This window comes from Spermophilus citellus, assembly GCF_964194105.1.
Source record: "Spermophilus citellus genome assembly, chromosome: 10".
Classification (NCBI taxonomy): Eukaryota; Metazoa; Chordata; class Mammalia; order Rodentia; family Sciuridae; genus Spermophilus; species Spermophilus citellus.
The window spans coordinates 68,790,429-68,818,114 of NC_138197.1; the positions used below are offsets into that span (position 1 = coordinate 68,790,429).

A 27,686-nucleotide genomic window follows, 5' to 3' on the forward strand; every position below is an offset into this window, starting at 1 on the left:
TAAGCCAAATGTATATACCCTTAAATAAAAAAGCAGGTATAGCACACATGTGACATAAGTGCATTCATATTTTAACTAAAATGTGTTGATGTATATATTTTTAAAAGGTAATGAGAGGGGGCTGGGGATGTGGCTCAAGAGGTAGCGCGCTCGCTCGCCTGGCATGCGTGCGGCCCGGGTTCGATCCTCAGCACCACATACAAAGATGTTGTGTCCGCCGAAAACTAAAAAAAAACAATATTAAAAAAAAAAAAAAAACAGATAATGAGAGGGGGATCAGGGTTGAGGCTCAGTGGTAGAGCACTTGCCTAGCATGTGTGAGGCACTGGGTTTGATTCTCAGCACTGCATATAAATAAATGAATAAAATAAAAGTCCATCAACATCTAAAAAAATATTTTTTTAAAGGTGCTAGGAGCATAACTGAGGGTGGTTAGAAGATAGAAATGGGAAGAATAGACATCAAATTCCACATTACTCTATATATTTATGTTTTGTTTGTTTGGAAGTACTGGGAATTGAACCTAGGGCAACATGAATGTTAGACAAGCACTCTACCCCTGAGTCATATCCCCAACACTTTTTGTTTTGAGACAGGATCTTGCTAAATTGCCCAGTTGGCCTCAAATTTGTGAACCTCCTGCCTCAGGCTCCAATGTAGTTGGGATTACAGGCTTTATCCTACCCAGCACTATTATTTGGATCTTTTATAATATAAATTACTTTTATTGTAAAAAAATGTTTAATTAAATATTAATCAACAAGATAGATAACAATACAAGGGAAATGTGGAAGGTGTTGACTGAACTATGCTAATAGAGCTAAAGGAATCAGGGTGGAAGAAAAAAGGAAAAAAGGCCTGGGTTTAGAGAGGCCATGAGTAGCTTTGTGGAGGAGGTGAAACAAGCTAAATCTTGACATGGGATTTTTTTAATCAAACAATAAAGGTAAAGGCAGAGAAGACAAGATTTTGGGGTGAAATTAATCAATCAACTTGGTGAAAATAAGAGACTGGGCAGAGAAGTAGAGAGAGGTAGGTGGAGAGGGAATTAAGGGCTGGTTGTGAAGAACCCTGAATGCCAGTCTAAGGCAGTGGAAACACTTTGAAAGTTCCTGCTACATTCCTAGAATGGTGTCAGGAAAGTGGGAGGCTACTCTCTTGTTCAGTCTCTGTTTGAGAACCTGAATGTGAAGGGAGAGTGGATACAAGAAAAAGAGGGTAACAGTGAAAAAGAAAAGAACAAAACTAAAACAGACAACAATATCCACCTACAGAAGGTAGCACAAGCCCACCTCGACCCAGAAGGGACCAAGGAAGGAGCTTTTTCCCTGGGTTAAGTTAGAAGAACCTGAAAGAGAAAGATGAGATGGGGTTCTGGAAAAGGGAGGGGAGCTCACTCAACCCTGACTAGAAGTATTACATAAATCAGAGAATCACTCCTAGAAAAGCTCCCACCTTCAGAGGTGCCAGAAAACTCTCAATGGTTTGCACATAGGTAGAACTGGTCAGCTCTGTGCATGGAAAGCCAGTTCTTCCTCGAGTGTCTCTACCCTGCTATGTCTAGCTCTGAAGCCACATTGGATCCCCAAGTAGGGCCCAGATACTCTCCTGCGGTTCATGGCCAAAGTGACACACACGAGCAGACACTTTCACACCTGACCCAATTTCCTCACTTCCAGTGAAGAACCACACTGCCTTCAGTGGTTTTGCTTCCTTTACCATACTCGAAGCTTCCATTTCCTCTGTCCTAACATGCTTCACCTTTCTCAGCAATTCAGGGTTATTCTTACCCATACCAATAACCAGGGTCAGGAAACCCAATTAGAAAAAAACCTTTCTAATTAAGGAATGAAGGCATCTGGATCCTGTCACTCCCCAGGGACCACCATGATACTCCACCTCTTCAATTACTGAGTTAGAAAGTGAGAGAACTGGAAAGAAGCTGCTTAGCATTATTACAGCCTGACCAAGTACACTACTCCCAACTCTCTGCAGCAGCAAAAGAGAGGGTATCCGCTACACAGTTATTCTCCAAATGGTACATTATATATATCCCAAAGGATTCCAGAGCATCCCAAAAATGGATTCCCAAGTCCCTCCATGAGTATAGAGGTCTGACCCATTTTTAACACAGACCTGAAAACATGAAAGTACTTGCCATCAGGCACAGTGGCACATGCCTACAATCCCAGCAACTCAGAAGGCTGAGGCAGGAGGATCACAAGTTCAAGGGCAGCCTTGGCAACTTAGCACAACCCTGTCTCAAAATTAAAAATAAAAAGGGCTGGGAGTGTAATTCAGTGGTGGAATACTCCTGGATTCAATCTCCAGTACTGGGATACGTGGGGATAACAAAAAATATATAAAACTTGTCAGCTTTCTCTTTTAACCAATCCAGAAATTTGAATTGGCAATGCTGAGTGCAATGAATCCCCAGAGCCTTCAGACCTTGTTGTACCTCATATTGTTTTGTTTCTTGCAGTGCTGGGGATTGAGCCCAGTGCCTCATATATGCTTGGCAAGCACACTACAACTGAGTTACATCCCCAATCCCACTGCCCCTATACTCTGGAACAAAGAGTATAGCTTTGTCCCCCAGGTTGTTTCCTCAATCCATGTTCCCCACAAACTGGATGGTTTAAATAACTACCACAAGAGGGCTGTCTTCTACTTCTTCCTGGAGTCTTGAGTATTTGGGACAAAAAGGAATAGGACAATCTCTTCAAGTCCGTTCAGCTCAAGTGTGCTCCATTATCATTGTCTGATGGGAAGTTATAGCTCTGGAAGTTATCTATTTATTAACACACAAATAAAGCACTTGGTAAATGCTCTTATTAGCAGTCTGTCACCAAGCAGAAGACCTTGGAGGAGCCTAGGAGGAAAGTGTCATCTGATTTGTGTATTTGTGTGTGTGTGTGGGGGGGTGGTAGTACTGGAGAATGATGTCATCTAATTTTGAGGGTAAATGGGTAATGCCTCAAGCTACAGAGTTGGTACAGTGATATCTAGCAGTTTTGAGGGTTACAAGTAGGCAGAAGCACTTGGTCCTTGAGAGTGATAGCTTATTAACAGGAGAGAGGCTGAAAAGGAAAAATGGCAGAGAAGGCAACTGAAAGGTAATTGAATACAAATTATATACTTCATACTGGTACTTGGGCTTTCAAGCTTATTATAGTCCGAAATCCTGTCCATTACCTACCACAGCAACCTGGGAAGACCTCTGTCCTCAAAGCATAAGAAAGTATTGAGAATGGGGGAGGCCTGGATGGCTTAACTAGCCTAAGCATTGCACCATCCCTTTTTCTTTGCCTGGAGCCAGACAACAATATCAAAAGAGAAACAGAGCAGTGTTGAGAGTGGGATGGGAAAAAATAAGCTTTATAGAATAGTTTGATTCTCCAAGACATCTAACAATCTCTAAATGAGGCTTGGCATCCTGACAGTAGGGAACCACAAGCTGGAAGTAGAGTTGATGTAGGGCCATCCACTCTAAGAATCAAGTTCACAGATTTGTACCCCTAATGCATATTTGCTACCAAAATCTAGACCTAGACAGGTAGGGGGACTCCAATATATGATTGAGGGGGTCCATGTCCAAATGGAAGCACCTGATGTGCAGGCCTAGGGAGATCTGAGATTGGAAGAAATACAGCATCCTCCAAGTTCAGGGCCCTCCAGTCACTGGAATGCACAAAGGATACCCACAGGTGATAAATATGGCTAATTTCAGAGTTACACCCTTCATATCTAGAGGAGCAAAGTCATAGGGACTTCACATTCCAGCATCAGATTCATTTGGACCCCCTACTATGGGATATGATGGGGGAAGAAATAAGTAGTGTAGAGATGGAACTAAGTTCTTCCATAACCTCACTCTCCTCTCAGCAAGTGTATCCATTCTCCCCTCTGCCGAGAGAAGCGTTCTGGAGAGAGGGACCACAAAGAGAACTACCTTCACCATTAACCCAATGCCCCACACTGCTTCACATCAAGGATGAAGGTCTGCTCCAAAGCTGCATAAAACAAGTTTAATTTCCAACCAAGGTCACAGTCATTGTGTTATCCCACATTTTGAGCAAGGATAGAGAAGGTGAGTTATTAAACATATACAGTCTACATTCCAAAGGAGGAAAAAAGAGAAAAACCAGATCAAAACTGCATTTACCACTATAACACCACAAACAAACTTTGGAGTACGGGGAGGAGGGGAGTCCCCAGAAAGAAGAAAACTAGAACATGGGAAAGCACAAAATTAAATCCACCTGAGGAGACCAGGAAAGGGAGTGTCCAGAAATGAAATGAAATACCCAATCCTAAAAAATGCTATTAGGTGAATGAGAATGTAGAAAGGCCAACCCCTGCTCAAGGACCTGGCAGTCAGGGATGCTACTAGATCACTTACTGTCCCCTGCTGGAAAGATCTGAAGCAGCATGAATGCAATCTCCAAGGCTGCTTCCTAACATCCTCAGTCCCATATTGGTCTCTGCACCTCTCAAACACAAGATGGGGTTGAAGCCTAAAATAAGGAAAACATATTTGGAACTGGCATCTAACTAGGGAAGGTCAAAAAAGGAGTGAGGCAGGAGAAGAGGCAAAGTCCTCTCCAACAGCAAAGATACACAGTGGGGAATCAGAAATAGGAAAAAAAAAAAACAAGGAAAAGAAAGACAAGCAGGCAACAGTGGTGAATAAACTGAGAAGGCAAAGGAAAGAGTTCAGAGAGGGAAAGGCAACAGGGACAGCACAAAAAAATCAGGAAACAGAGCAAAGAAAATATATGGAGGAAATAATCTACAGAGTCAAAGAGTGAATGCATTTTAAAATGGAAAAAAAAATGAAACAGAACCTCCAACACCCCCCCACACACACACACACAACCACACACAAAGGCCTAGAGAGCAAGATACCTGCACACACCCACTGCATTTTGGGTAACACCACTAAGTAACTGGCACTGAGGGAGACACCCCTAAACCTCTTTCACAGTTCAAATCTGGGTGGGGTCAGGAGTATTGATCTGCTTGCTGTAGACAAAGATGGCAGGAAATCTGGCCCCATGGAGTGGGGCTTGGGACAGGCCTTCTGGAAAGTGGTCCCTTAGCCCCAGGGCTCAGGCCTGAGCCCTGACCTTAGCAGAAAGGTTATAGGCAGCCGTCTTAGAGCTCAGGGAGCAGCCAGCACACACAGGAGCCCACAAAACAGCGACAGCTTCACAGAATCTGCAGAAGTCAGGACTTTAGGGACAAGTGCCCCCTGTAGACAGACACAGTAGCAGCAGCTTCTGAACAATTACATAATAATGAGGGATGGACCCTGAAGACCACTGTCTCCTACCAGCACCAATCACCACCATTCAGGGTCCAGTTTCTTCCAATCCAATCCCCAGATCCATTTATGGTAAGTGAGTTGAGGACAGGGGAAGGCTGTTGGAATGAAGGGGAAGGGGACAGCAAGGATAGTTTGAGGGCCTGGAAACAATACAAAATCTTCAGCTCTCAGCTCGTTCTGTACTAGAAAAAGAGAATTAGAGAATAAGGGGATTGATATTGAGGTCTGCTATGTCAACCCAACTCCACGGCTTCTCATTAGATTACCCAGTCAGTCCTGATCTGGCCAGCAGGACTATTAGGGTGAGAAAACTTCTGACAAAGGACAAATGAAACCATCCAGCCCCCAGGATCAGAGGGCGAGGCACAGGAAGGCAGGAATAGGACTGACCCATGCCTCACCTCTTAATAACAAACAAGGAATGTAGAAACCCTGAAGCCTTCCCCACCACAATGCACCCCACCCCTGTGTACCCTGGGTCCCAAACACACCAGCCTTGCTATCTCTACCTCCCCCTCAAGCTCCTGAAGAACAGATCTAAGGATAGTGGGGGAGGATCAGTTAAACACTCTGGGCTAACAATGAGTAGGTTTCTCTTTGCTTCTCATTAATAAGGTAGAGCAGAATGGCATCTCCTTGGGAACAGTCACCTAGGGATAAATGCCACCCCCTGCCCTAAGAAGGGTGGAGAAAGGGGTATAAGGAAGATGGTGGTAAAAAATCCATGATCTATCCTATCATCCAGGAACACCTACCTGCAGAAAGGAGAGGGATGAGTCCAAGACAGGCAGTCCTGTCTAAATGAAACCCTCTTCCCTTTATCTCAGCACAAGGAAGGGACAAATGACAGGCTCCACTGGGCAGTGTCCTGGCTGTAAGCCCTGAGCTGCATTCCACCCCTCCCTCTTTCCCTGTGGACCCCAGATATATATCTCTCTATACATGTATATACAGGCGCACACATGCACGCACACACAGAGAGGCCCGTGCAATTTCCATGTAGAACAGGGAGAGGGTGTCAAAGAAAAGGAAGACAAGGAAAAGGAGAGGGGTCTAAAGGGGACAGGAAAGGGACTCAGATGCCAAAAGCACAGCAACCAGTGCCAAATGAAAAAACGGAGAGAATACCCCATCCCACCTCCCAAAACCCAGAGAGTGAAGGGGGTACCCCATGAAACCATAACAACCTCGTTTTTGTTTTAAATCCAGTAAATTGGAATGATTCATCATCAGGACAGTAATTGGGGACTGGTCATGTCAGTGGACAGGGAGAGGAGGAGAGTCAGGGAGGCAAGGCTCTTGCTGGGCATGCGGACATGATACCCAGGGCCCTAGCCACACTTGCAATGGAGGGGAAGGGGTAGGGCTAGGATAGGGAAACAATAGGTATGTAAGGAATGGGTAGGGTAGTCGGATAGGGCTGCCTGGCTCTCACTTCTTGTTTTTGAGCTGATTGGCCAGCCAGTCCAGGCCTTCATACAGCCCGTCCCCGCTGGTAGCACAGGTAGCCTGAATGTACCAGTTGCGATGGCGCAGGGAATGTAGGCCCAGCTTGTCTGTGATCTCAGCAGCATTCATAGCATTTGGTAGATCCTGGAGTGCAAGAGAGAAACACATAAAGGAGGCTCAGGATCTTTCAAAGGCTTCTAAAGCACCACCTACCTTTTCCTCCTCCTTCATTTTAGGAAACCATACTTTGGACTCAGTCATCCTAGATCCCCAGATCCAAGGCATCAGTTAGTTATTCCATAGAGGAGTTGGAAACCAAACACAGGGTTGGTAAAGAAGCAGAAGTGATTCAGACAAGGTGAAGAATTAAGTCTGCCTGACAGCAGGAGTAAGAGCAGTTCCACTAAAGTTCACAATAGAGAAATGAAAGATTTGAGATGATGTTTCTACCACACTGATCCCTGAGGACTAAAATGTTGCTAAATAAACCTTGGTAGGGAAAATGAGAGGCATAAGCAAGCTGACTGCTTATATTTTCCACACTTCCAAAATTGAGGGTACAGTCACAGGACTATAAGCCTGTGACAATAAGCCCAAGACCCCATGATTTCCACAGACTGGTTGCCCTCTCCCAAATTCAGGCATGGGGAGAAGTCTCACCTGTTTATTCGCAAAGACAAGGAGCACAGCATCCCGGAGCTCATCTTCTGCCAGCATCCTCATCAACTCTTCCCGGGCCTCATTCACTCGCTCTCGATCATTACTGTCAACCACGAATATCAAGCCTAGGGAGGCACAGCATGGGCTGCACAGATATGACAGATGCCGCATCGCCCCCCCCCCCAGACCAACACCCTTTTCACCCCCTTCGAATATCTGCTCCTTTTCTTTTTTTTCTCTACCCACAGGAGATGCAGCAGAACAAGGGTTGGTGTCCCTTAACTAAAGAAAACAGCCACACTTTGTTCATACCCAACCAACCCATTCCAGTCCTGAGCAGTTTATCTGTCATACCTTGAGTGTTCTGGAAGTAGTGTCTCCAGAGAGGCCGAATCTTGTCCTGGCCACCTACATCCCACACTGTGAAGCTGATGTTCTTATACTCTACTGTTTCCACATTGAACCCTTTGGGAAAATACATGCAATGGTTACTTGTCCTCAAATACCAAGCCTGCAAACAATGTCCCAATGAGTTTAGTCCTGTTTCCCCTCAGCCTTCCTCATGACACCAACAATAAAAAGCTAATGTTTCCTCAGACCTGATAGTCTGACGGCCAAAAAGAAAATTTAAGGGGAAGAGTCAAAGAGAACAAGGAGTTCTAGTCAGGAGGTTCATAGCTGCCTGGGTAATGTAAATCAAGCTTCTCCAATCACTCCTTCAGACTCTGCCCCTCTCTCCTGCAAAGAAATGACTCAGCCCCATTCCTGTACCCTGGCCCTCAGTGTCTGCCTCATCTAAGATGTGAAGCTGAGAGACAGAGTGTATAGTAAAAAATCAGCTTTAGTACCGGAACCCCAGTGCAGAACAAACTGACCATGATGATCTGAAGCCCTCATCTATGTGGCAAATGTTCTCCCTCCCATAGACAGGTCTTAACCAGGGAACAGCCACCTAAGATCTAAACCAAAGTAATTCCAGGCCTCTGGCAGGAACATCAAAGCTCTTCACCTGCTTTCCAAACAACACAAAGAACAAACCAACTCTAGGGCCTGAGGGCAATTGCTGAGTGCCAGGTTGTGGAAGTTCCCGCATCAGGGAGGGCCAGGATAGGTGGGCAAACGGCAGTACCAGCACCTGCTAGTAAGTTAAATAGTCATCCTTTTCTGAGGCTCACAAATTGTATGGACTTGCCTGGGGAGAAGCCAGGTAGGGGATCTAGGAATAGGCCCTGGCTCAACTGTTGGCATAAAAGCCCACATACTAGTTGTGCCCTTACCAATGGTAGGAATGGTGGTGACAATCTCCCCCAGTTTTAGCTTGTACAGTATAGTAGTCTTCCCTGCAGCATCCAGGCCCACCATCAGGATGCGCATCTCCTTCTTCCCAATCAGGCTCTTCAGAAGGTTTCCAAAGATATTGCCCATGATCACAGCAGCTGCTTTCTGAAGACAGTGGGGCCCAAGTCAGGGCAATGGCAGTCTGGTCCCTGGTATGGAAGACTTGATCCTAGATAAAGAAAATGCAAACTCATTACCATCACTCATTTGTCAAGGCTTCATGTAAATGGAATTTGCCAAAGTCATAGTGGGAGTTCATTTATGACAACTGAGAGCCTGAGGGGATTATGAATATCAAGAACTACTCAGATACATCCTGAGCCTTTGGGAGCAGAGACAAAGCTGGGAACATGCAGGATCCATACCCCTGCCAGTAATGTACTGTGTGACTCTGGGAAAATTATTTCATCTTTCCAAATCTGCACCTGTAAGCTGAGGGGGTTCAACTAGGTGATTTCTAAAAGTTCTTTCAGTTCTGACATTCTATACTATACCCCAAGGCATTGCAAGATCATTTATACCCCTCCCTCACCCAACCTTACTGAGACTTCTAGAAAGAGTGGGAGAGGAGGGAGTGGAATGAGGAGTGGCTCTCTGTGACTCCTGACAAGGTTCAGGCTTGTCAGGTTCTCAAGGTTTTGCTCTCAGTACTCATCAAGAGATTCTGCTTCTTCCCTATATATTTTTGCAATTCCATCTTCCTTCTACATCAGTGTAAATGAAGAAGAAATAAGAAAGCAGCACTCCTGGGCTGGGGATGTGGCTCAGCGGTAGAGCGCTCTCCTAGCGCGTGTGAGGCCCTGGGTTCCATCCTCAGCACCATATAAAAATAAATAAAGGTATTGTGTCCAACTACAACTAAAAAATAAAAATATTTTTTTAAAAAAAGAAAGCAGCACTCCTAAGAGGCTGATTCTTTACACTCCGAACTACATGCTGCTTAAGATATTCCCTATCCATATAATAGCATACTTGAAAATGGGAGGTAGAGGGGAGCGAGGCTATCCTCTCCTTAGTCAGGCAGATCTAGGTTCACTGTAGCCCATCCACAGAGCAGCCAGTGATTTTTTTTTTTTTTTCTGCCTTACTAGAGATTGAACCCAGGGCCTTGCACATGCTAGACAAATGCTCCTTCTACCACTAAGCCACAATCCCAGCTCTAAAAAACCAAAATCAGGCTGGGGATGTGGCTCAGCGGTAAAACATTTGCCTAACATGCATAAGGCCTTGGGTTCAATCCCTAGGATAGCACAAAGGAAATAAAAGCAAAATCATGTGATTCCCCTGCTCAAAACCCTCTCTTATGCTTGTCTAATATCAACAAAGATCTGGATCTGAGTCCCAGCATCACCCCCACACACAAAACAAAAACCTCTCTTGGCTTCATATCTGTCTTCAATAAAACCCAAAGTCCATGCCATGGTTTACAAGGTCCTGCAAGATCTACACTCAGGCCAAGATTTATCACATCTCTCTCTTTTTTTAATATTTAGTTTTTAGTTGTAGTTGGACACAATACCTTTATTTTATTTATTTATTTTTATTGTGATACTGAGGATCGAACCCAGGGCCTTGCACATGCCAGGCGAGCACTCCACCTGAGCCCCAGCCCCAGCCCTCATCATCTCTCTTACCACTTTCTCCTTTGCTTGCTCCACTCCAATTCCCCAAGCAATTTCCTGACTCAGAGCTTATGTTTTTGCTATTCTCTCTGCCTGAAATGCTCCCCTACCATGTAACCTTCATGGATCACTCCCTTTTTTTCTTCAAGTGTCTGTTCCAATGTCACCCATGAAAGAGGCCTCAACAGGTTCAACATAAACACCATTTCCTATCTCACTTATCATACTTTACTTATCGTTATAACATTTATCACCATGTGACACATTATATAATGGTTTCTTGCTGTATTATTTCACTCCTCCTACTATATTGTCAGATCCTTATGTGTTCTATGTCCCTAGTACCTAGAATAGTACAAAGCACATAATAACTGAATAACAGAACTAACTCCTAGGGTCTCTACTGGCCTCACTGACAGCTCACTCAGATTGGATTTTTATGTCTGGTATATAGTAAGCACTTAATAAATACTTGATGAAAGGATAAAGAGTAGTAAGAACTACTATGAAGATACAAAATGCCTATCTGCCCATCTTATCCATTGCTTCTAACAGAAATTATCAGATTCATTCATTCCTCTCTCTTCTTCTTCACTGCCTTCTCTATGGCACAGGATAGCCATATAAATGCATCTTTGAGACATGAAATGGGGGTTCAGAACCACCCATGTTAGTCAGTTGTCTGTGCCTGCAGGAGGCATGCGTCAGAGGGCAGCTTATTCAGCAATCACCATATGCCAGCTACTGGCAATCTCTTATGGTCTGGGAACCAGAGAGACACACACACATCCCAAACCCAAAAGGTGAAGAAACAGGTCAAGACAGAGTACACCCAAATTCAAGAATGTGAAAGATGGATGGGGAAGAATTCTATTTAACAAGCTATAACATGGGAGTTTGATGAGAGTTGGTTTTTTATTTTTTAGAAACTTCTTCACGCTTTTTGTTTTGTTTTTCTTATTCAATCTGCAGTAAATTCCAGACTAATGCAAAAAAGTCAGATCAACAGCCCCTGGAGACCAAAGTACTAGTTTGTCCAAAAAAAATAGAATCAAGTGCCTATGGAGTGTTTCATCTTCAAAGGTTTCCCCAGACATCCACTAATGAGCCAGGCGTGGCACTTCTGGTAGATTCCCCAGATGAGCCCTACCCCTGACCCACAGGGCTTAACACCCAAGAGAGAGGGCCTGGCTCAACTTTAGGACTCAATCTCAACTAAATGACCCACTAACCATCATCATTCCTGCCCTTCTTGCCTCAACCCACCCAGGTAGACAGACTCCTGAGGATCCCTGAGGCAGGAGGGGACACCTGCCCAGCTAATCAGATCAACACTGACAATTTATAGTAGTCAGACTTCAGAGTGGCTACCATCTCCTCCAGAAATATAAACCTTCCCCAAGTCTTTCTCATCTTTATCCTACCTCCTGCTCAGGAGACCATTCTTTCAACTCCAGACGATACTTTGTTTTAAAGGTTCGATATCAGGCTTTGGCCCAGATTCTGAATTGAATTTATATTTATAATTGAATTGAATTTATATTTATCTTGCTGTCCTTCATAACTGAATCTACTGTTGAGTAAATGATTATCAACAGGGGCTGGGGTTGTGGCTCAAGTGGTAGTGCACTCGCCTAACATGCGTGAGGCACTGGGTTCAATTCTCAGCACCACATAAAAATAAAATAAAGATATTGTGTTCACCTAAAAAAACTAAAAAATAAATATTTTTTTAAAAAAGGATTACCAACACAAGTATAGCAGTGGTTAAAAAAGACATAATCAGTCCATCCTTTGATCCATAACATGTGAACCTTTAGTTTATTTCTCTGCTAAGCTGTCATGATGAAATCTTGCTTTAAAAGCTGACCTTACGGTTGCTTCTATTTCTGTTTCCTTGCATGCCATATTAAGGTCCCTGAATGATGTGAACCACTCTTATGGTACTTACCACCTTCTAGAGTTTTTTCCTTCCTTTATAGATATGTACGTTTACTATCTCCCCAATTAAACTGTGTACTTCCAATTGGTAAGGACTATATCCCTTATTTTGGACCTGTCCTCACCCCTAGTGTCAACTTTGTAAGAGTTCAGTCAAGCACACTGTCTTATTTAAGTCCCATCTAAGGATATCTTTATATAATTTCTTCAGCTCAGGAGTACTTAATTTCAGATGGTTGCTTAAATATCCATTCCATAGTATCTGACCCCAGGACTGGTTCATGAACTCCATGAAAGGACTAGAAGAGCAGAATTGGTAGAATCTTCTCATCACTTAATATGAATATCAGATGTAAAAATAATATAAAAAATAATATGAAATGGCATTGATAAATATATGTTTAAATATCCAGTAGCTGCTAGGCAGAGTGGTACCTGCCTGTAATCCTGACTGAGCTCAGAATACTAAGGCAGGAAGATCACAGAGCCAGCCTCAGCAACTTAGTGAGACCTTGTCTTAAAATAAAAAATTGGGCTGGGGATGTGGCTCAGTGGTTAAGCACCCCTGGGTTTGATCCCTGGTACCAAAACAAACAAAAACACTGTGTGTGTGTGTGTGTGTGTGTGTGTCTCTCTCTCTCCCTCCCCCCCCCCCTCCTTGGCCTTGAAATTAATGGACATAATGATTCTCTTTAAATATAATTAGGAGCGTGACTTAGCTGAGTTTTCCAAAGGGAATGCTGGCTTTCTAAACTTTCTCTGTCCCTGCCTATTACCAGATAGTACGCTGTTTTATCACTGGGATGGTGGCAGCTTTCAGCTTTTGTGCCATGAACACAAACTTTTGGCTACACAGCTAATTCTCACTTCTATCATAATGCATTCCTTAAAAAAATAATAATAATAAAAAAAAGCAGAATAGCAAAAAATAAACAAACCCTGAATTATCTCTCCATGTACTGTAGAGCCTATACAGTTACTCCTTTTCACCACAGATGGTGAAACACAGGACTTCACAGGGCAAAATGCCAGGGTTCCATGGGCTGTTGGAAACCAAGAAGAGCAGTTAAAACTGAAGGTGAGTGACTCAAGATGAAAAAATGGAATATAGTAATATTTCTATTAACAAAGAAGAATATAGAATAACATTTTATATTACAGTTAGAAACTTTGTTATCAGACATAAAAATAACCACTGGAGCTACAAAATTTGTTCCAGTATTATCTGTGTGGGGCACTGTATGAATTCAATCAAGCAAATTTGCTGATTCAAAACTCATCTGAGGATATCCTCACCTGAGGACCACTCACCACTCCCACCCCACCCCCTCAGGAGAGGCAGGCTGTTGCTATGGCTGGCTGCTCAGTCATCTCAGCTTGTATATATTGCAGGAAAATGCCTGTCTCCATCTCCAGGCCATTCTGAAAGTTGCAGCCCTGTCTGCCATACACATTCCCCCACCTAATTTATTTATATATATATATATATATATATATATATATATATATATATATTGCTGATAGTTCTTTATTTTTTTAATACGTGGTGCTGAAAATCGAACCCAGTGCCTCACACATACCAGGCACGTGCACTACCACTGAGCCACAGCCACAGCCCCTCCCCCACCTAATTTTAGTGACTGACTAGCCTTGTATTCTGAAACACCTCTAAGGGGACCCCTGATCTGGCACCACCACCTTCTCTTCAACAGAAAGGAAGACCAAACCTTCTGCTGTCAGGCAAGATGCAGAAAAAGCAGTTATATTCCCAGATAATTTTCAAATTGAGACATCATTAACAGATGGAATTTTTAGCACAGCTAACCAAACAAACCAATAGAATTTAAGGAAACAAAAGCAGGGTATGTCTGCATTCAGTTTCCTCAGTACAACTGATCTGTGACTATAAACTCCCAGTTTTTATCTCAAGTGCACTGAAATCAGAACACAAGAACTTCTAAGTTAATATATCAGCAACTTCTATTAGACTCACAAAGATTTCCCAAAGCTAAGAAATTGCTTGTGATGTCAGCTTCTAATCATTCATCAGATATTTACTGAAGCCAGGCATGGTGGCACATGCCCATAATTCTAGGAGCTCAGGAGGCTGAGACAGGAAGATCCTACATTCAAAGAAAGCCTTAGCAACTTAGCAAGAGCCTGTCTCAAAATAACTTAGAAGGGGCTGGGGTTGTAGCTCAGTGATAGAGTGCTTGCCTCGCATGCATGAGTACCTGGGTTTGATCCTCAGCACCACATAAAAATAAATAAAAATAAGATATTGTTTTTAAAAAGGCTTTAAAAAAATAAGAAGGGCTGAGGATGTGACTCGGTAGTTCAAACTCAGTAGTTGAACCTCTGGGTTCAAACACTGGTACATAAAAATACATACATATTACACACACACACAACATGGGGAAATAGAGAATACTGAACTATGAATTCAGAGAAGATAGTTTCTGCCTTCATGAAACAACCTAATGAGAGAGAAAGACTAGTAATAAAAAATTACAAAACAACGTAAGGATAACAGTGAGGTAAGCACAAAGTTTCATGAGGACAGAAAACCAAAGAAGTTAATCAAGAATGAAAGATAAAGGATGATTCCCAGGGCTGGGGATGTGGCTCAAGTGGTGGAGCGCTCGCCTAGAATACGTGAGGCACTGGGTTCGATCCTCAGCACCACATAAAAATAAATAAGTGAAATGCTGTCCATCTACAACTAAAATAAATAACCATTTTTTAAAAAAAGATGATTTCCAGACATATTCTCAGGTCACAACTGAGCTGACTCCTGAAAAAAGGAAATAACCACACAATAAAGATGGAATGAATGAGAGGAAATAGTGTGGGCAAAGGCATAGATTGAGTTACAGATAGCGCTTTTTCTTAGCCAAAACCTTGGATTAAGCACGGTGAATAAACGAAAGTGAAGAGGAATGGACTAGAAAGAGAAGTAGGGGCTGGATCATGAGGGCCTTAAAAGCAGCACTGAGCAACATGATCAAATATGTACTTTAGAAAGACCATTCTGGAATCAGATTCCAGAGTAAATTAAAAGAGGGAAAGACCAGAGGCAGAAATCACTTGAAAGGTACAGAAATAAAATCATAAGTTCTTAAATGGAGGTGGCAATAGAGAAGGGGATAGATTTGAAACATCAAAATGGTAGAATCCACAGGATTTGAATACTGATTAATTGTAGGAAAGAAGAGTCAAACATGATTTCTGGGTTTCCAGCTCGGATGACCATGTGGCTTTTCTTCAGGAAGGAAATAAAAGAGGAACAGATCTGAGGGTAAAGATGTTTATTTTTAAATTAAACATTGATTTTGAGGTGATAAGGTATGAAATCCAGGAGACAAGTGTGGGCTGGGAATTTGGGTGTCATCTTTGCAGATGGGAACTGAAGCCCTTAAGAGGAACCAAAATGACCCAAAATGGCAGAAATTACTGGGTATCTACACAATGACCATTCTTTCCCTTCTTCCTTCTAACAGAACTCCTATTTTGTTCAGATGTTAGGGTACAGAAGCAGGATATCAAATGTACTTCAGCAGACACGGCCCTTCCTCAGCACCAGGGAATGAAAAGTAATCAGTATAAAAGACATTCCATTTTCTTGCCAATGACTGGGTCATAAATGGTCATTTGCTAATTCTAGCTAATAAATATAAGAGCCAGGTACATTGGTGCATACCTGTAAACCCTGCTAAGGCAGGAGGATCACAAGTTTGAGGCCAGCCTAGGCAATTAAAAAAAAGAAAAGAAAAAGAAAGGTGGGGGGACGCTGGAATCTTGGCTCAGTGGTAGAGCACTCACCTAGCGTGTATGAGGCATTGGGTTTGATTCTCAGCACCACATATAAATAAATAAATTAAAGGTCCACTGACAACTAAAAAAAAAGAAAGGTGGGGGCTGGATATGTAGCTCAGAGGTAGAACACTGCTAGGTTCAATGCCCAGTACTGAGTGGAAAAAATTTTTAAAATGTGAGAAAAGAGCTGAGGGTGTGGCTCAACAGTAGAAAATGTGTGAAGCATGCCAAGTCCCTGGATTTGATTCCCAAGCCCCACAAAAATAAATAAATAAGGAAATAAATAAATAAGCAAGCAAGCAAGCAGATAAATAAATGGCAGAAAGGGAGCCCAGTTAAGACTAAAAAACAGCTGGGTACAGTGGCATATGCCTATAATCCCAGTGGCTCCAGAGGCTGAGATAGGAGGATCGTAAATTCAAAGACAGCCTCAGCAACTCAGCGAGACCCTATCTCTAAATAAAATATAAAAAAATGGCTGGGGAAGGTGGCACATACCTGTAATCCCAGTGGCTCTGGAGGCTGAGACAGGAGAATCATGAGTTCAAAGCCAGCCTCAGCACTAAGCAACCCAGAGAGACCCTGTCTCTAAATAAAATACAAAAAAAAATATATATATATATATATATATTTATGGCTGGAGATATGGCTCAGGGGCCTAGTGCCCCTGAGTTCAATCCCCGGTACCAAAAAAAAAAAAAAGAACATTAAAGGAGGGCTGGAGGTAAAGCACTTGCCTTATAGCATGCTTGAGACCCTAGATTATGATACTCAGCACCAATTAATTAATTAATTAATTAAAGATAGAAGGTAGCTGGGCACAGTGGCACACACCTGTAATCCCAGCAACTTGGAAGACTGAAATAGAAGGATCAAAAGTTTGAGGCCAGCCTCAGCAATTAGCAAGATTCTGACTCAGAATAAAAATTAAAAAGGCCAGGTGTGGTAGTGCACACCTGTAATCCCAGCAACTGAGTAGCTGAGGCAGGCTGCTTAGCAACTTTATGGAGGACCTAAGCAACTTAGCAAGACCTTATCTCAAAATTAAAAAAAAAAAAAAAAAGGCAGGGGTTGGAGATGAAGCCAGGTGTGGTGGTGCATGCCTGTAATCCCGGCAGCTCAGGAGGCTAAGGAAGGAAGCTCATAAATTCTTTTTTTTTTTTTGTCTTTTTTTTTTTTTTAAGAGAGAGTGAGAGAGGAGAGAGAGAGAGAGAGAATTTTTAATATTTATTTTTTAGTTCTCGGCGGACACAACATCTTTGTTGGTATGTGGTGCTGAGGATCGAACCCGGGCCGCACGCATGCGAGGCGAGCCCGCTACCGCTTGAGCCACATCCCCAGCCCCGGAAGCTCATAAATTCAAAGCCAGCCTCAGCAACTCAGCAAGGCCCTAAGTAACTTGGTGAAATCCTGGCTCAAAATAAAAATAAGGGCTGGGGATGTGGCTTAATGGTTAAAAAAAAACCTGGGTTCAATCCCTGGTACCAAAAAAAAAAAAAAAAGGGCTAGGAATGTAGTATGCAGGTCAGAGGTAAAACACCCCTGGGTTCAATTCCTGGTACCAAAAAAAGTAAAAATAAAAAGGGCTCAGAAGGTAGCAGAGTGGTAGAACATAATGAGTTCAATCCCCAGTGGGGGTAGGGGAGGGATGAAGGTCAAAGGCCATATAAGAGGCTGGGGATGTGGCTCAAGCAGTAGCGAGCTCGCCTGGCATGCGTGCAGCCCGGGTTCGATCCTCAGCACCACATACCAACAAAGATGTTGTGTCCCCCGAGAACTAAAAAAAAAATATATATTAAAAATTCTCTCTCTCTCTCTCTCTCTCTCTTTAAAAAAAAAAATTCTCTCTCTCTCTTCTTTCTCTTTAAAAAAAATAAAAAATTTAAAAAAAGGCCATATAAGGGTCAAATTAAATAAAGCCTGAAAGGTACTACCAGGCCATCAATGACAACTTTGGTATAATTAAAATATATCTAACTAGAGCTAGCTACAGTAGCACATACCTGAAATCCCAATTACTCAGGAAGATCACAGGTATTGAGGCCAGTCTGGGTAACTTAGACAGTCACAAAATTAAAAAAAAAAAAAAAAAAGGAACTGGGGATATAGCTCACTGGTAGAGTTCTACTGGGTTCAAGCCCCAGTACTGCAAACCCCCCACACACATATACACACAAATATATTACTAAAATCAGGCCCCACTAAAGTTTAAGCTCAGGCCAGAGTTATATGCCAGTTTCCCTTTTAGCTGGATACAGATTTTTTTTTAATTTTTATTTTTGGTACTGGGGATTGAATCCTCACTCAACCACTGAGCCATGTCCCCAGCCCTTTATTGTATTTTATTTAGAGACAGGGTCTTAGGGCCTTGCTAAGTTGCTGAGGCTGGCTTTGACTTTGATCCTCCTGCCTCAGCCTCCTGAGCCACCAGGATTACAGGCTTATGCCACTGTGCCCAGGGCCAGGAAATTAAAAACAAAGAGTACTAACTGGGCCTGGTGGTACATACCTGTAATCCCAGCTATTCAGGAGACTAAGGCAGGAGCATTATAAATTCAAAGTCAGCCTAACCAATTTAACCAAACCTTGTCTTAAAAATTTTAAAAGAGACAATTTTAAAAGGGCTGAGGATATAGTTCAGTGGCAGACTGCTTGCCTGGCATGTGTGAAGCCGTAGGTTCAAACCTGATACTATACACACATACAAAAAAAGTGTCCTGGAGAAGACTCCAAGGCATGAAAACTGAAGATGTCAGATATCAAGGATCCTCTCTAGCTGAAGCCAGTCTGGGCAACTTAGACAGTCACAAAATTTAAAAAAAAAAAAAAAAAGGAGCTGGGGAGATAGCTCACTGGTAGAGTTCAAAGGCCATATAAGGGTCAAATTAAATAAGGGGATATAGCTCACTGGTAGAGGTCAAAGGTCAAATTAAATAAGGCCTGAAAGGTACTACCAGGCCATCAATGACAACTTTGGGAATATAGAGAACCCTCAGCAAGTCAGTCAGGACACAGGATATATAGGTCTGTTTCAGAATACATGAACTAGCCAGATAATACAGTAAGCAGATGAAAACTAGACTCATTTGTTTCCAAACATTCTATGGCACTGCCCTCTGAACAGTTTTCAGCTTATCTTGTTCTTAGAATCTGACCAGTTTACAACTGTTCTATATCCTGATATTTATTCTGTGGCTGCTACTATGTTTGTATATATATAGCCTTAGATATATTGAAGACTATACTTTCCTAATTACAAAACTGATGAAAATCGTCAGTGACTCTAGGTAGTCAGCCTAAACCCCATTAAACCTTTGCCCCTAATCTGGTCCCACAGCACGTATCAAAGCAGAGTTGACAGCAAACAGGTTAAAGACAAGCCAGGATTTGGACAAGGCCAACCATTAAGAGCAGCCTAAGAACAGAAGAACAGGGACCTTGGGGAATAAAAAGCTACCTGTGATCCCTCTGCACCTCAAACATTCTTCTACTCTTGAACTTATCAGAACATGATTTATATTTATCTGAAACTCTCTACTCTAGGACTTATCAGAACATTATTTACACTTATCTGAAACTCTGGATATGCCTCTAATGCTTGACAGGTCAGCTGGAGATAATGATCCCAAGAAACAATGGCAGAACTTGGGGTGGCCATAGCCCTTGGGTCGATCATCTTAAGTTTCAAGAAGCTGTATCTAGGGCTGGAGATATAGCTTGTGCTTGCCTCATATGCACAAAGCCCTGGGTTCAATCTCCAGCATCACCAAAAAAAAAAAAAAAAAAAGCAGCAGTTGTGTCTATTTCTGTGTATGTCATGTTAGGAAAAAGGTTGGGGCCTTCTACCTGAAATCCCAGCAGCTCAGGAGGCTGAGGCAGGAGGATCACAAGTCTCAGCAACTTGACAAGGCACTTAGCAACTCAGCAAGACTCTGTTTCTAAATAACATATAAAAAAAGAGCTGGGGATGTGGCTCAGTGGTTAAGTCCCCCTAAGTACAAAAAAAAAAAAAAAAAAAAGGTTGGACAGTTTTCCACTAGACTGTGAGTCCCTTTACCTGCAAGATCTATGCCTTATTCATGTTTCATGTGCCTAGCACCATGACTGACTTGTAGTTAGTGACTGAAATCCTTGCAGAGGAGAATAGTTCTACTAAGGGTGGCAAAAAAAAATCTGGGGAATCAAAGACAACAGTACCCTATATGTGGTCCCTGGGTCTTTTCCCATATTTTACAAACTGAATAAGTGGTTTCCAAGATCTCAGAGCCCTCAGGTTCTTTGGATGGATTCAGAGGCTGCCTGGGAAAAGGAGGAGGTCCCATTATGTTCTCCCATCCCCATTAATACCAGAGACCAGAGCAGTGTTCTGTTTATTTGCAGTACTGGGCATTGAACCCAAAGGCATTCTACCACATCCCCAGCCAGTTTATATTTGATTTTTTTTTTAGATGTTGATGGACCTTTATTTTATTCATTTATTTATATGCAGTGCTGAGAATCAAACCCAGTGCCTCACACATGCTAGGGAAGCGCTCTACCACGAGACACAACCCCAGCCCCTTGTATTTCATTTTGAGACAAGGTCTCATTAAGTAGCCCAGGCTAGTCTCAAATTTATGATCCTCCTGCCTCAGCCTACAGAGTAACTAGGATTACAGGGAGTGTACTGCTACACTCAGCTAACTTTTATTCATTTGATGTATTAGACTTCAAATAAGAGTTTAATAAGGTAAAGTTTGAATGCTTTTTTTTTTTTAAAAAAAAAAAAGGACAAAAATCATTGCAACAGAAAGCAAACACTTTACAGCATGTTAAGTTCATGTCGAAGTTTAAACATTCATGTCTGACACTTGTGCATAAGTTAATAAAGGAAGTGTTATGCCAGGCTCTCACAAGTAAGAGCTAGAAAATACCATGAGACCTGCCATTTCATCTTTCTTCAGGAATATGGCAATAATAGCAGATCCCTGAAATCTTGAGCCATTTCCTTTCTAGTCCATATGGTGTGGCAGATTCTCTGCAGAAGTCCACGGCAAAAGCCCTAACACAAAGAATTTACCTCAGTCAATTCTTTCCCAGCCTACAATACAAAGCCTTTACACTTGTGGGACTCTTTCTAAATGTTTCTCAAGTCTTTAAATTATCAAAAAGCTTTATTAGGGGGTGGGGTTGTAGCTCAGTGGCAAAGTGCTTGCTTGTGTGAGGCACTGGATTTGATTTTCAGCACCATATATAAATAAATAAAATAAAGGTCCATTGACAACTAAAAAAAATTATTTAAAAAAAAAGGCCTTATTAGCACTTCACCTATATTTACCACAGATGCTGGAGTGATTGGTATGATAAAAGGGAATTACACAGATATCACAATCTCTATAGATGTTAAGACAATATATCATGAAAGAGATACTCAGAGACAGACATTTTAAAAAGGTATGACTAAATGAAAAGAGTGACCCAGGAAATGGAGGATCCTGAAATACTGATTGAAACTTAAAACAAAGGGACCAAGGAATCTAAACCTCTGATGAAGACTAATCAGGATGTTCAACCATTACCTCAGAGTCATGTTGACTTTTCTAACAAACATTATTAAGCCCCCACATCCTCACTCTACATCCAAGTTGATGGTACAGGGCCCCTCTTCTGCTTCAGCTTCACCTCCCACTCAGGCAGCAGGAGCTGCCTCTATGAGGCTGATGCTGAAAAAAGATTTCACTGCTCATAGCTACAACCAGCATAAAAAGTCATGGTAACAATCATCCCTTTACACAGGCACCTCAGGTGCCAAGATGTTCTTTTGTAAACCTCTTCTCCTTTAAGGTAGCCTGGAGTGATCACGTTATTATTACTATTATGATGATCAATTATTCATAGCAGCTAAGGTTTTGGTGCTTCATACAATACTAAGTGCTTTACATTTTTCATCACATTTAATTTTCATGACAACCATAGGTACTACCACTGTCTTCTTTACAGATAAGGAAAATAAATCTAGGGGAGGACAGGTGCTTTTTAACAAAAATTCGCAACTTATAAAGAGCAGAGGCAGAATATCAACTCAATTTTATCTAATTCCAAGGCCCACTTTAAAAAAAAAATTTTTTTTTTTTTTTGTAGTTGTAGATGGACAGCATGTCTTTATTTTGTTTATTTTTATGTGGTGCTGAGGATCAAACCCAGTGCCTCACATGTGCTAGGCTAGCACTCTGCCACGGAGCTACAGCCCCAGCTCCCAAGGCCCACTCTTGATTACTACACTATTCTGCCTTAAATTTACCTGAAAGTGAAAAGATGAGAGCCAAAAACAGTTTTGGTTTTTGAGTTTGTTTGTTTGTTATTGGCGGGGGTCGGGGGAGACTGGAACTGGAGATTGAACTCAAAGGCACTTTACCACTGACTAAATCTCCAGTCCTTTTTTTTTTTTTTTTTAAATCTGAGATAGGGTCTCACTAAGTTGCTGAAGCCCTCACTAAACTGCTGAGGCTGGCCTTGAACTCATGATCCTCCTGTCCCTGCCTCAGTCACTGGAAGTAGCTGGGATTATGGGTATGTGTCACCTTGCTTGGCTAGTAATACATTCTGACTTCTTCTCAGCATCTAAATTATATGGGAAAGCAGATTCCAAAATTTCCCTCAGTTACATACTCAGTTTTAACAAAACTGGTATTAAAGAAGTTTCTCCTTTTAACCAATAAATCCCATCCTTTGTCCTTTAAGTCTATTTCCTTTTATTTTAAGTCTAGTGGAAAAGAGAGAAGGGAATATGAACACATACTTTATGACCTTTTGTGAATTTAAGATTTCACTTTCATTCTTTCTAGACTGCTGTCTGCTTTCCTTTATACTTTATATTCAGTGTATCAGCAGGTATCATTCACTGGTACCAATTCTGTGCCAGGTACCACATACATACATTGGCCTTTCCTCTCCAGGATCCCAATTAACAGACAACAACATTTTGAAGGACTTAGGTATGATGGAGAGATGCCTTCTTTCCACAAGGGGAAAGCAGAAAATTTGAAATTTCAGATAAATAATGACTTTATATTCTAATAATATTTTTGGTGGGGGAGATCTTAATTTCCATTATCTATGCCTGTTTTGTGCCTCTTAAGAAGGTAGAAAGACCAAGTCTTTTGCTCTGCTATCTTCAAGCACTTTCAGTGACAGTCTAGCCATCTCCCTCCTTTCCTTAAACTGTAGTTAGGAACCTTATTGAGCCAGATGTGGTGGCACATGACTATAACCCAAACTTCTCCCAACTACTAGGAAGGCTGAGGCAGGAGGATAACAAGTTTGAGGTCAGCCTGAGCAACTCAGTGAGACCCTGTCTCAAAATTAAAAATAAAAGGAGATGGAGGTGTAGCTCAGTGGCAAAGCACCCAAGCACCCCTGGGTTCAATCCCCAGTGCTACTTAAAAAAAAAAAAAAAAAAAAAAGAACTTTTAAAGACAGGCTATTCAAACCCAGGTCAAATGTGCAAGGACCAATCCTCTGGCCAGTTTCAGTCATAACAGGGCCCCAACAACAGGCCTAAGATAAAAATGGAAGGACAGACTGTCTATATTTGCCTGATTAGGGACAGGGAAGGAGGTATAAGGAGTCTAGATTCTGTCCTGTTGCACTGACCCAAGCGATCAGACTCCTGCAGCAGTCGTCCTCTCAATAAAACTTTTATGCCATAGACCAGGGATGACCCAATCCAACAGCAGCAGAGAGGTTTTACATTACACTTCTCCCTCACCCTGATGACCTCACTATTTCTTCTTACTCCTGACCACATACCATACTCCTCCACCTCCATCACCACATTCCTCCTGGCATGGTCAAATGCAGACCGGCAGTAATACAACCCAGAAGGAAAGGAATTCCCCCCAAAGAAGAGTTACCACTCAGCTAATCAAGTGGCCCGTTTTAACAGGGAACTTCACCTTCCCACCACCCCCTCCTTCACTCAAACGATTGTCTTAAGCAATGGCTCCATTTTCTGTTCCGGGAATCTTGGTACTTCCTAAAGAAAGAAAGCGGATTGGAAGACACAAACTCGGGGCCAGTGACAATATTCTCCCTCCTCCTGTGTGACCACCCCCGCCACGCCTGGGGGAGGAAGGCTCCACCTCTCTTCTCCAAGCAAGCTTGGATCCCCCTCCCCCTTCTAAAGCCTCCTCTCTATCCTCTCCCCACCTGCTGCCCTCTTCCCAACCTTCTGTTCCCAAGAACCGAACATGCAACCTCCACCAGAATAGTGCCACTGGGGTGTCTCACCAGCCTGCCCAGTTGCTAACATCAAGACCTCCTGTGTACCCTTGCCCCATGATGCGGGGGATGGGGGGTGTAACGCCAAAAAAGGCTTTTCTCCAGTCTCCTATAGCTAAGGTGGGGGAGGGAGAGGGAGAGAACAGCATTCCCTAGTCCTTTAACAGGAAAAAAATAAAGAAAGAAAGATGCTAACAGCCACACCGCCCCCGCATCATCTCTCTTTTGGACGGCTTTCCTCCCCCTCAACCCCCACCCCTTGAAAGCCCACCACCTGCAGGCTAGGAAAACCTAACTGCAGCCCAGGTTGCCCCCTTGTGCGAGGTGGAGGACAAATTCGGTGTGCCCCCCCACCCCCATCCCAGCTCCGCGTCCTTCAAATGCGGGGGCAGGCGTGGGGCTGGCCCGACGCCCTTCTCTGAGCTCTGGGATGAGAAGAGCTACACCGCTCGGTGTCAGGCAGGGCCGGGCGGAGCCGCTCTATTTCCTCAGCCCCCAACCTGACCGAACCTCTTCCCTCTAAGGGGACCCGCCTTCTCTCCCCAGCCCCTCACCTGTTCCAGCTCCCAGCTCTGCCGCTGCTACCACCGCCTCCGCCCCCGCAGGTTCCGCTCGGCTCTCGCTCTCTTTCCTCCGGCTCCCCAAGCCGACTTCAGCGCCGCTGCTCTCCTGGCCGGCTCCCCAGCTCCCTCCTTCCTTCCCTCCACCTAGCACCGGAAGCCGCGACCGCGACGGGAGCTGTGCGGCGCACCCCCACCCCCAGCCCAGGATACTTCCCACCTCCACGATCGCGCGATAGCTGCACGGTACCAAGCGGCAGTTCTCGCGAGACCCATCACCATGGCAGCGGCTGCAGCAGAAGCAGCCCAGCGCTGGAGCTTGAATCTAGGCGGGGGCTGGTGTGGGGGCTGGAGGCTGCAGGCGGCGGAGGCGGGAGCCTGGAGCCTGGGAATGGGCATGCGACAGTGGGGACTGAGGTGAGACCCCTCACGCCCCAGAGCCATGCCTAGAATTTAAGGACTGAGGTCACTTGCTGATTGCACTGGAGACAGGTTGAGCCAAGAGGTACAGGGGCACCTTGGGCAAAGCTATAAACGGAATATGAGTGAACAGTCTTTGCTGTGGCCTGCTTTACTGTGTCAGACTGCTTTATTTCTTATCCTGGGCTACCTGCATACCCCTGACAGCTGCACCGTTTTTGCTACTCACTATTCCTAAGACTATATTACAGCAAGACCTGAATCAAGAGATCCTTTCCCACAAAGAAGAGGAGGGAGAGGAATTAATTCAAGAGACTAAAGGAAAAAAACTGGATTCTAGGTCATTTAGGAAGCTAGAACTTGAAAGACAAAAGGCTGAAGCCTAATATTCAGAGTTGTTGTCTGGAGAAATATATCTAGATGAATGTGGGTTTTAGCATCATGAGGAAAAGTGAAGGTCTTTACACCCATGTTTCTCACTTCCTACCCATTCCCACTTCTCTCACACTTATTTTTGCACCTGTTCCACACATGCAGAGGTGCCTTGGAACAGTCACAGCTGTGATAGAAGCTGTGCTAGAAGGGCACTAATAATGCTAAGAACAGAAAGTTCTTTAGGTTCCCTCTCATTTACAGCAGTGTAAGGGAACACATGCCTCATCCTTCAAGCATGAGCCAAAATTTTTATTCTGAACTTTATGCCTTGTTTCTTGTCTTCATCTAAGAAGGCCTAGACTAGTAGATAGCCTAATTATGTCTATCCCCTTGACCCCATCAGGCCCTGGTTTATGCACTCACTAGACCCTTCTTTTCCCAGAGTCTTGTTTTCCCAAAGAATAACATGACCCTGGAATGTGAAGCCAAGAAGACCCTAATTTAAAATGGTGAGAGATGAGATAGATAACAAGGATAATATCTGTCCTGGCCCATTCCTATTAAGAGTCTTTGCCCTGCTAAGTTCTGTGTTTATAAAGGCAAAAGACTTCTCCAATGTTATTACACACTACTAGAGTAGGTCTTATAATATCCTTATATATCACCCTTTCTAGAAATGGACATAGTTACTTTTTTGTTGTTTTTTTAAGAGAGAGAGAAAGAATTTTTAATATTTATTTTTCAGTTTTCGGCGGACACAACATCTTTGCTGGTATGTGGTGCTGAGGATCGAACCTGGGCTGCATGCATGCCAGGCGAGCGCGCTACCACTTGAGCCACATCCCCAGCCCTGGACATAGTTACTGTAACAAAAATTTCTAGCAACACCTCTCACCAGGTCATACCCCCATACTAACCACCAAAATAATGCTCTACAACAACCTCTTCCCTGGTGCTCTAACCAGACCAACATACCTTGTAAGAGTCTGATAAGGAAATGGAAACTGTTAATGGATGTCTGCCCAAGATTTCAAATAATCTCAAAATCATATCCCAGGTATGACAGGGTGGAAATGGTGACAACCTAATATAGTTATCAGCAAGTGTCATGATATTTGACTCAGGACTAATGAATGGGACTAGAGACTCTCATAGCTCATCTATCCATCACCCCTCTGGAGTAAGGAGAAGAAAATGTCTGTTGTAGCATAAGAGGGGGCCACCCAAGAAACAAACAGGAACAAAGATATGAGTGCTGCCTAGTTGGTAGTTAGCTAACCACTGCTGCACCCAGTTTTCCAGCCACCTGATAAAGGGTAAAGAAAGAGCTCATCCATGGGCTGGGGATGTGGCTCAAGCGGTAGCATGTTCGCCTGGCGTTTGTGCGGCCCAGGTTCTTCGATCCTCAGCACCACATACAAAGATGTGTCTGCCGAAAACTAAAAAAAAATAAATAAATATTAAAAATTCTCTCTCTCTATCTCTCTCTTTAAAAAAAAAAAAAGAAAAAAGAAAGAGCTCATCCAAAGCTGAAGGAAACCCAGAAGACTTACAAGTTCATCAGTCTTTTTCCTCCTCTCTCTGGAGCCTAGTAAAAGCTGAAATTGTAGGCACCAGCTGTATGGGTTACATATTCCCACTCCATCTCTGACTCCAGGCCTGGGCTGAGCCCAGCACATGTGCTAGAAATGGAGCAGGGAGGTGTAGGCCTTGCTGACAAAATCCATTTGAAATTCGTCAAGGTTGTGATTTGGGGCTTATGTTTGTCATAGAGTGTGTCTGATGAAAGAAGAGGGAAAGCTAGAAAAGGAGCCAAAGGGACTACAGAAAAAGGAAAAAGCTGACGTATTCTTGCTACAACTCCATTGGAAATTCTCCTTCTTCTTGCTAAATGTGAGAAATTCCCATTCTGGATAT

The 27,686-nt window shown here is 43.1% G+C and overlaps 1 protein-coding gene across 1 annotated transcript; it reads right to left on the reverse strand.

The window, feature by feature from the left end:
• On the reverse strand, positions 1–25,184 carry ARF3 (ARF GTPase 3). Its single transcript, XM_081310112.1, has 5 exons — positions 24,969–25,184; positions 8,716–8,945; positions 7,793–7,903; positions 7,439–7,563; positions 1–6,922 (listed from the first exon to the last, which is right to left on the reverse strand). Exons 2-5 carry the CDS (start codon positions 8,861–8,863, stop codon positions 6,761–6,763), a joined length of 546 nt encoding a protein of 181 aa, XP_081166238.1. The 5' UTR covers positions 8,864–8,945; positions 24,969–25,184; the 3' UTR covers positions 1–6,760.
• Positions 25,185–27,686: the final 2,502 nt, after the last annotated feature.

Coding starts and splice junctions, on each gene's coding strand:
- ARF3 (XM_081310112.1), bottom strand. CDS start 8,863: ATGGGCAATATCTTTGGAAACCTTCTGAAGAGCCTGATTGGGAAGAAG. Junction 7,904..8,715: donor CACCACCATTCCTACCATTG/GTAAGGGCACAA, acceptor ATTTTCCCAAAG/GGTTCAATGTGGAAACAGTA. Junction 7,564..7,792: donor CTACTTCCAGAACACTCAAG/GTATGACAGATA, acceptor GTGCCTCCCTAG/GCTTGATATTCGTGGTTGAC.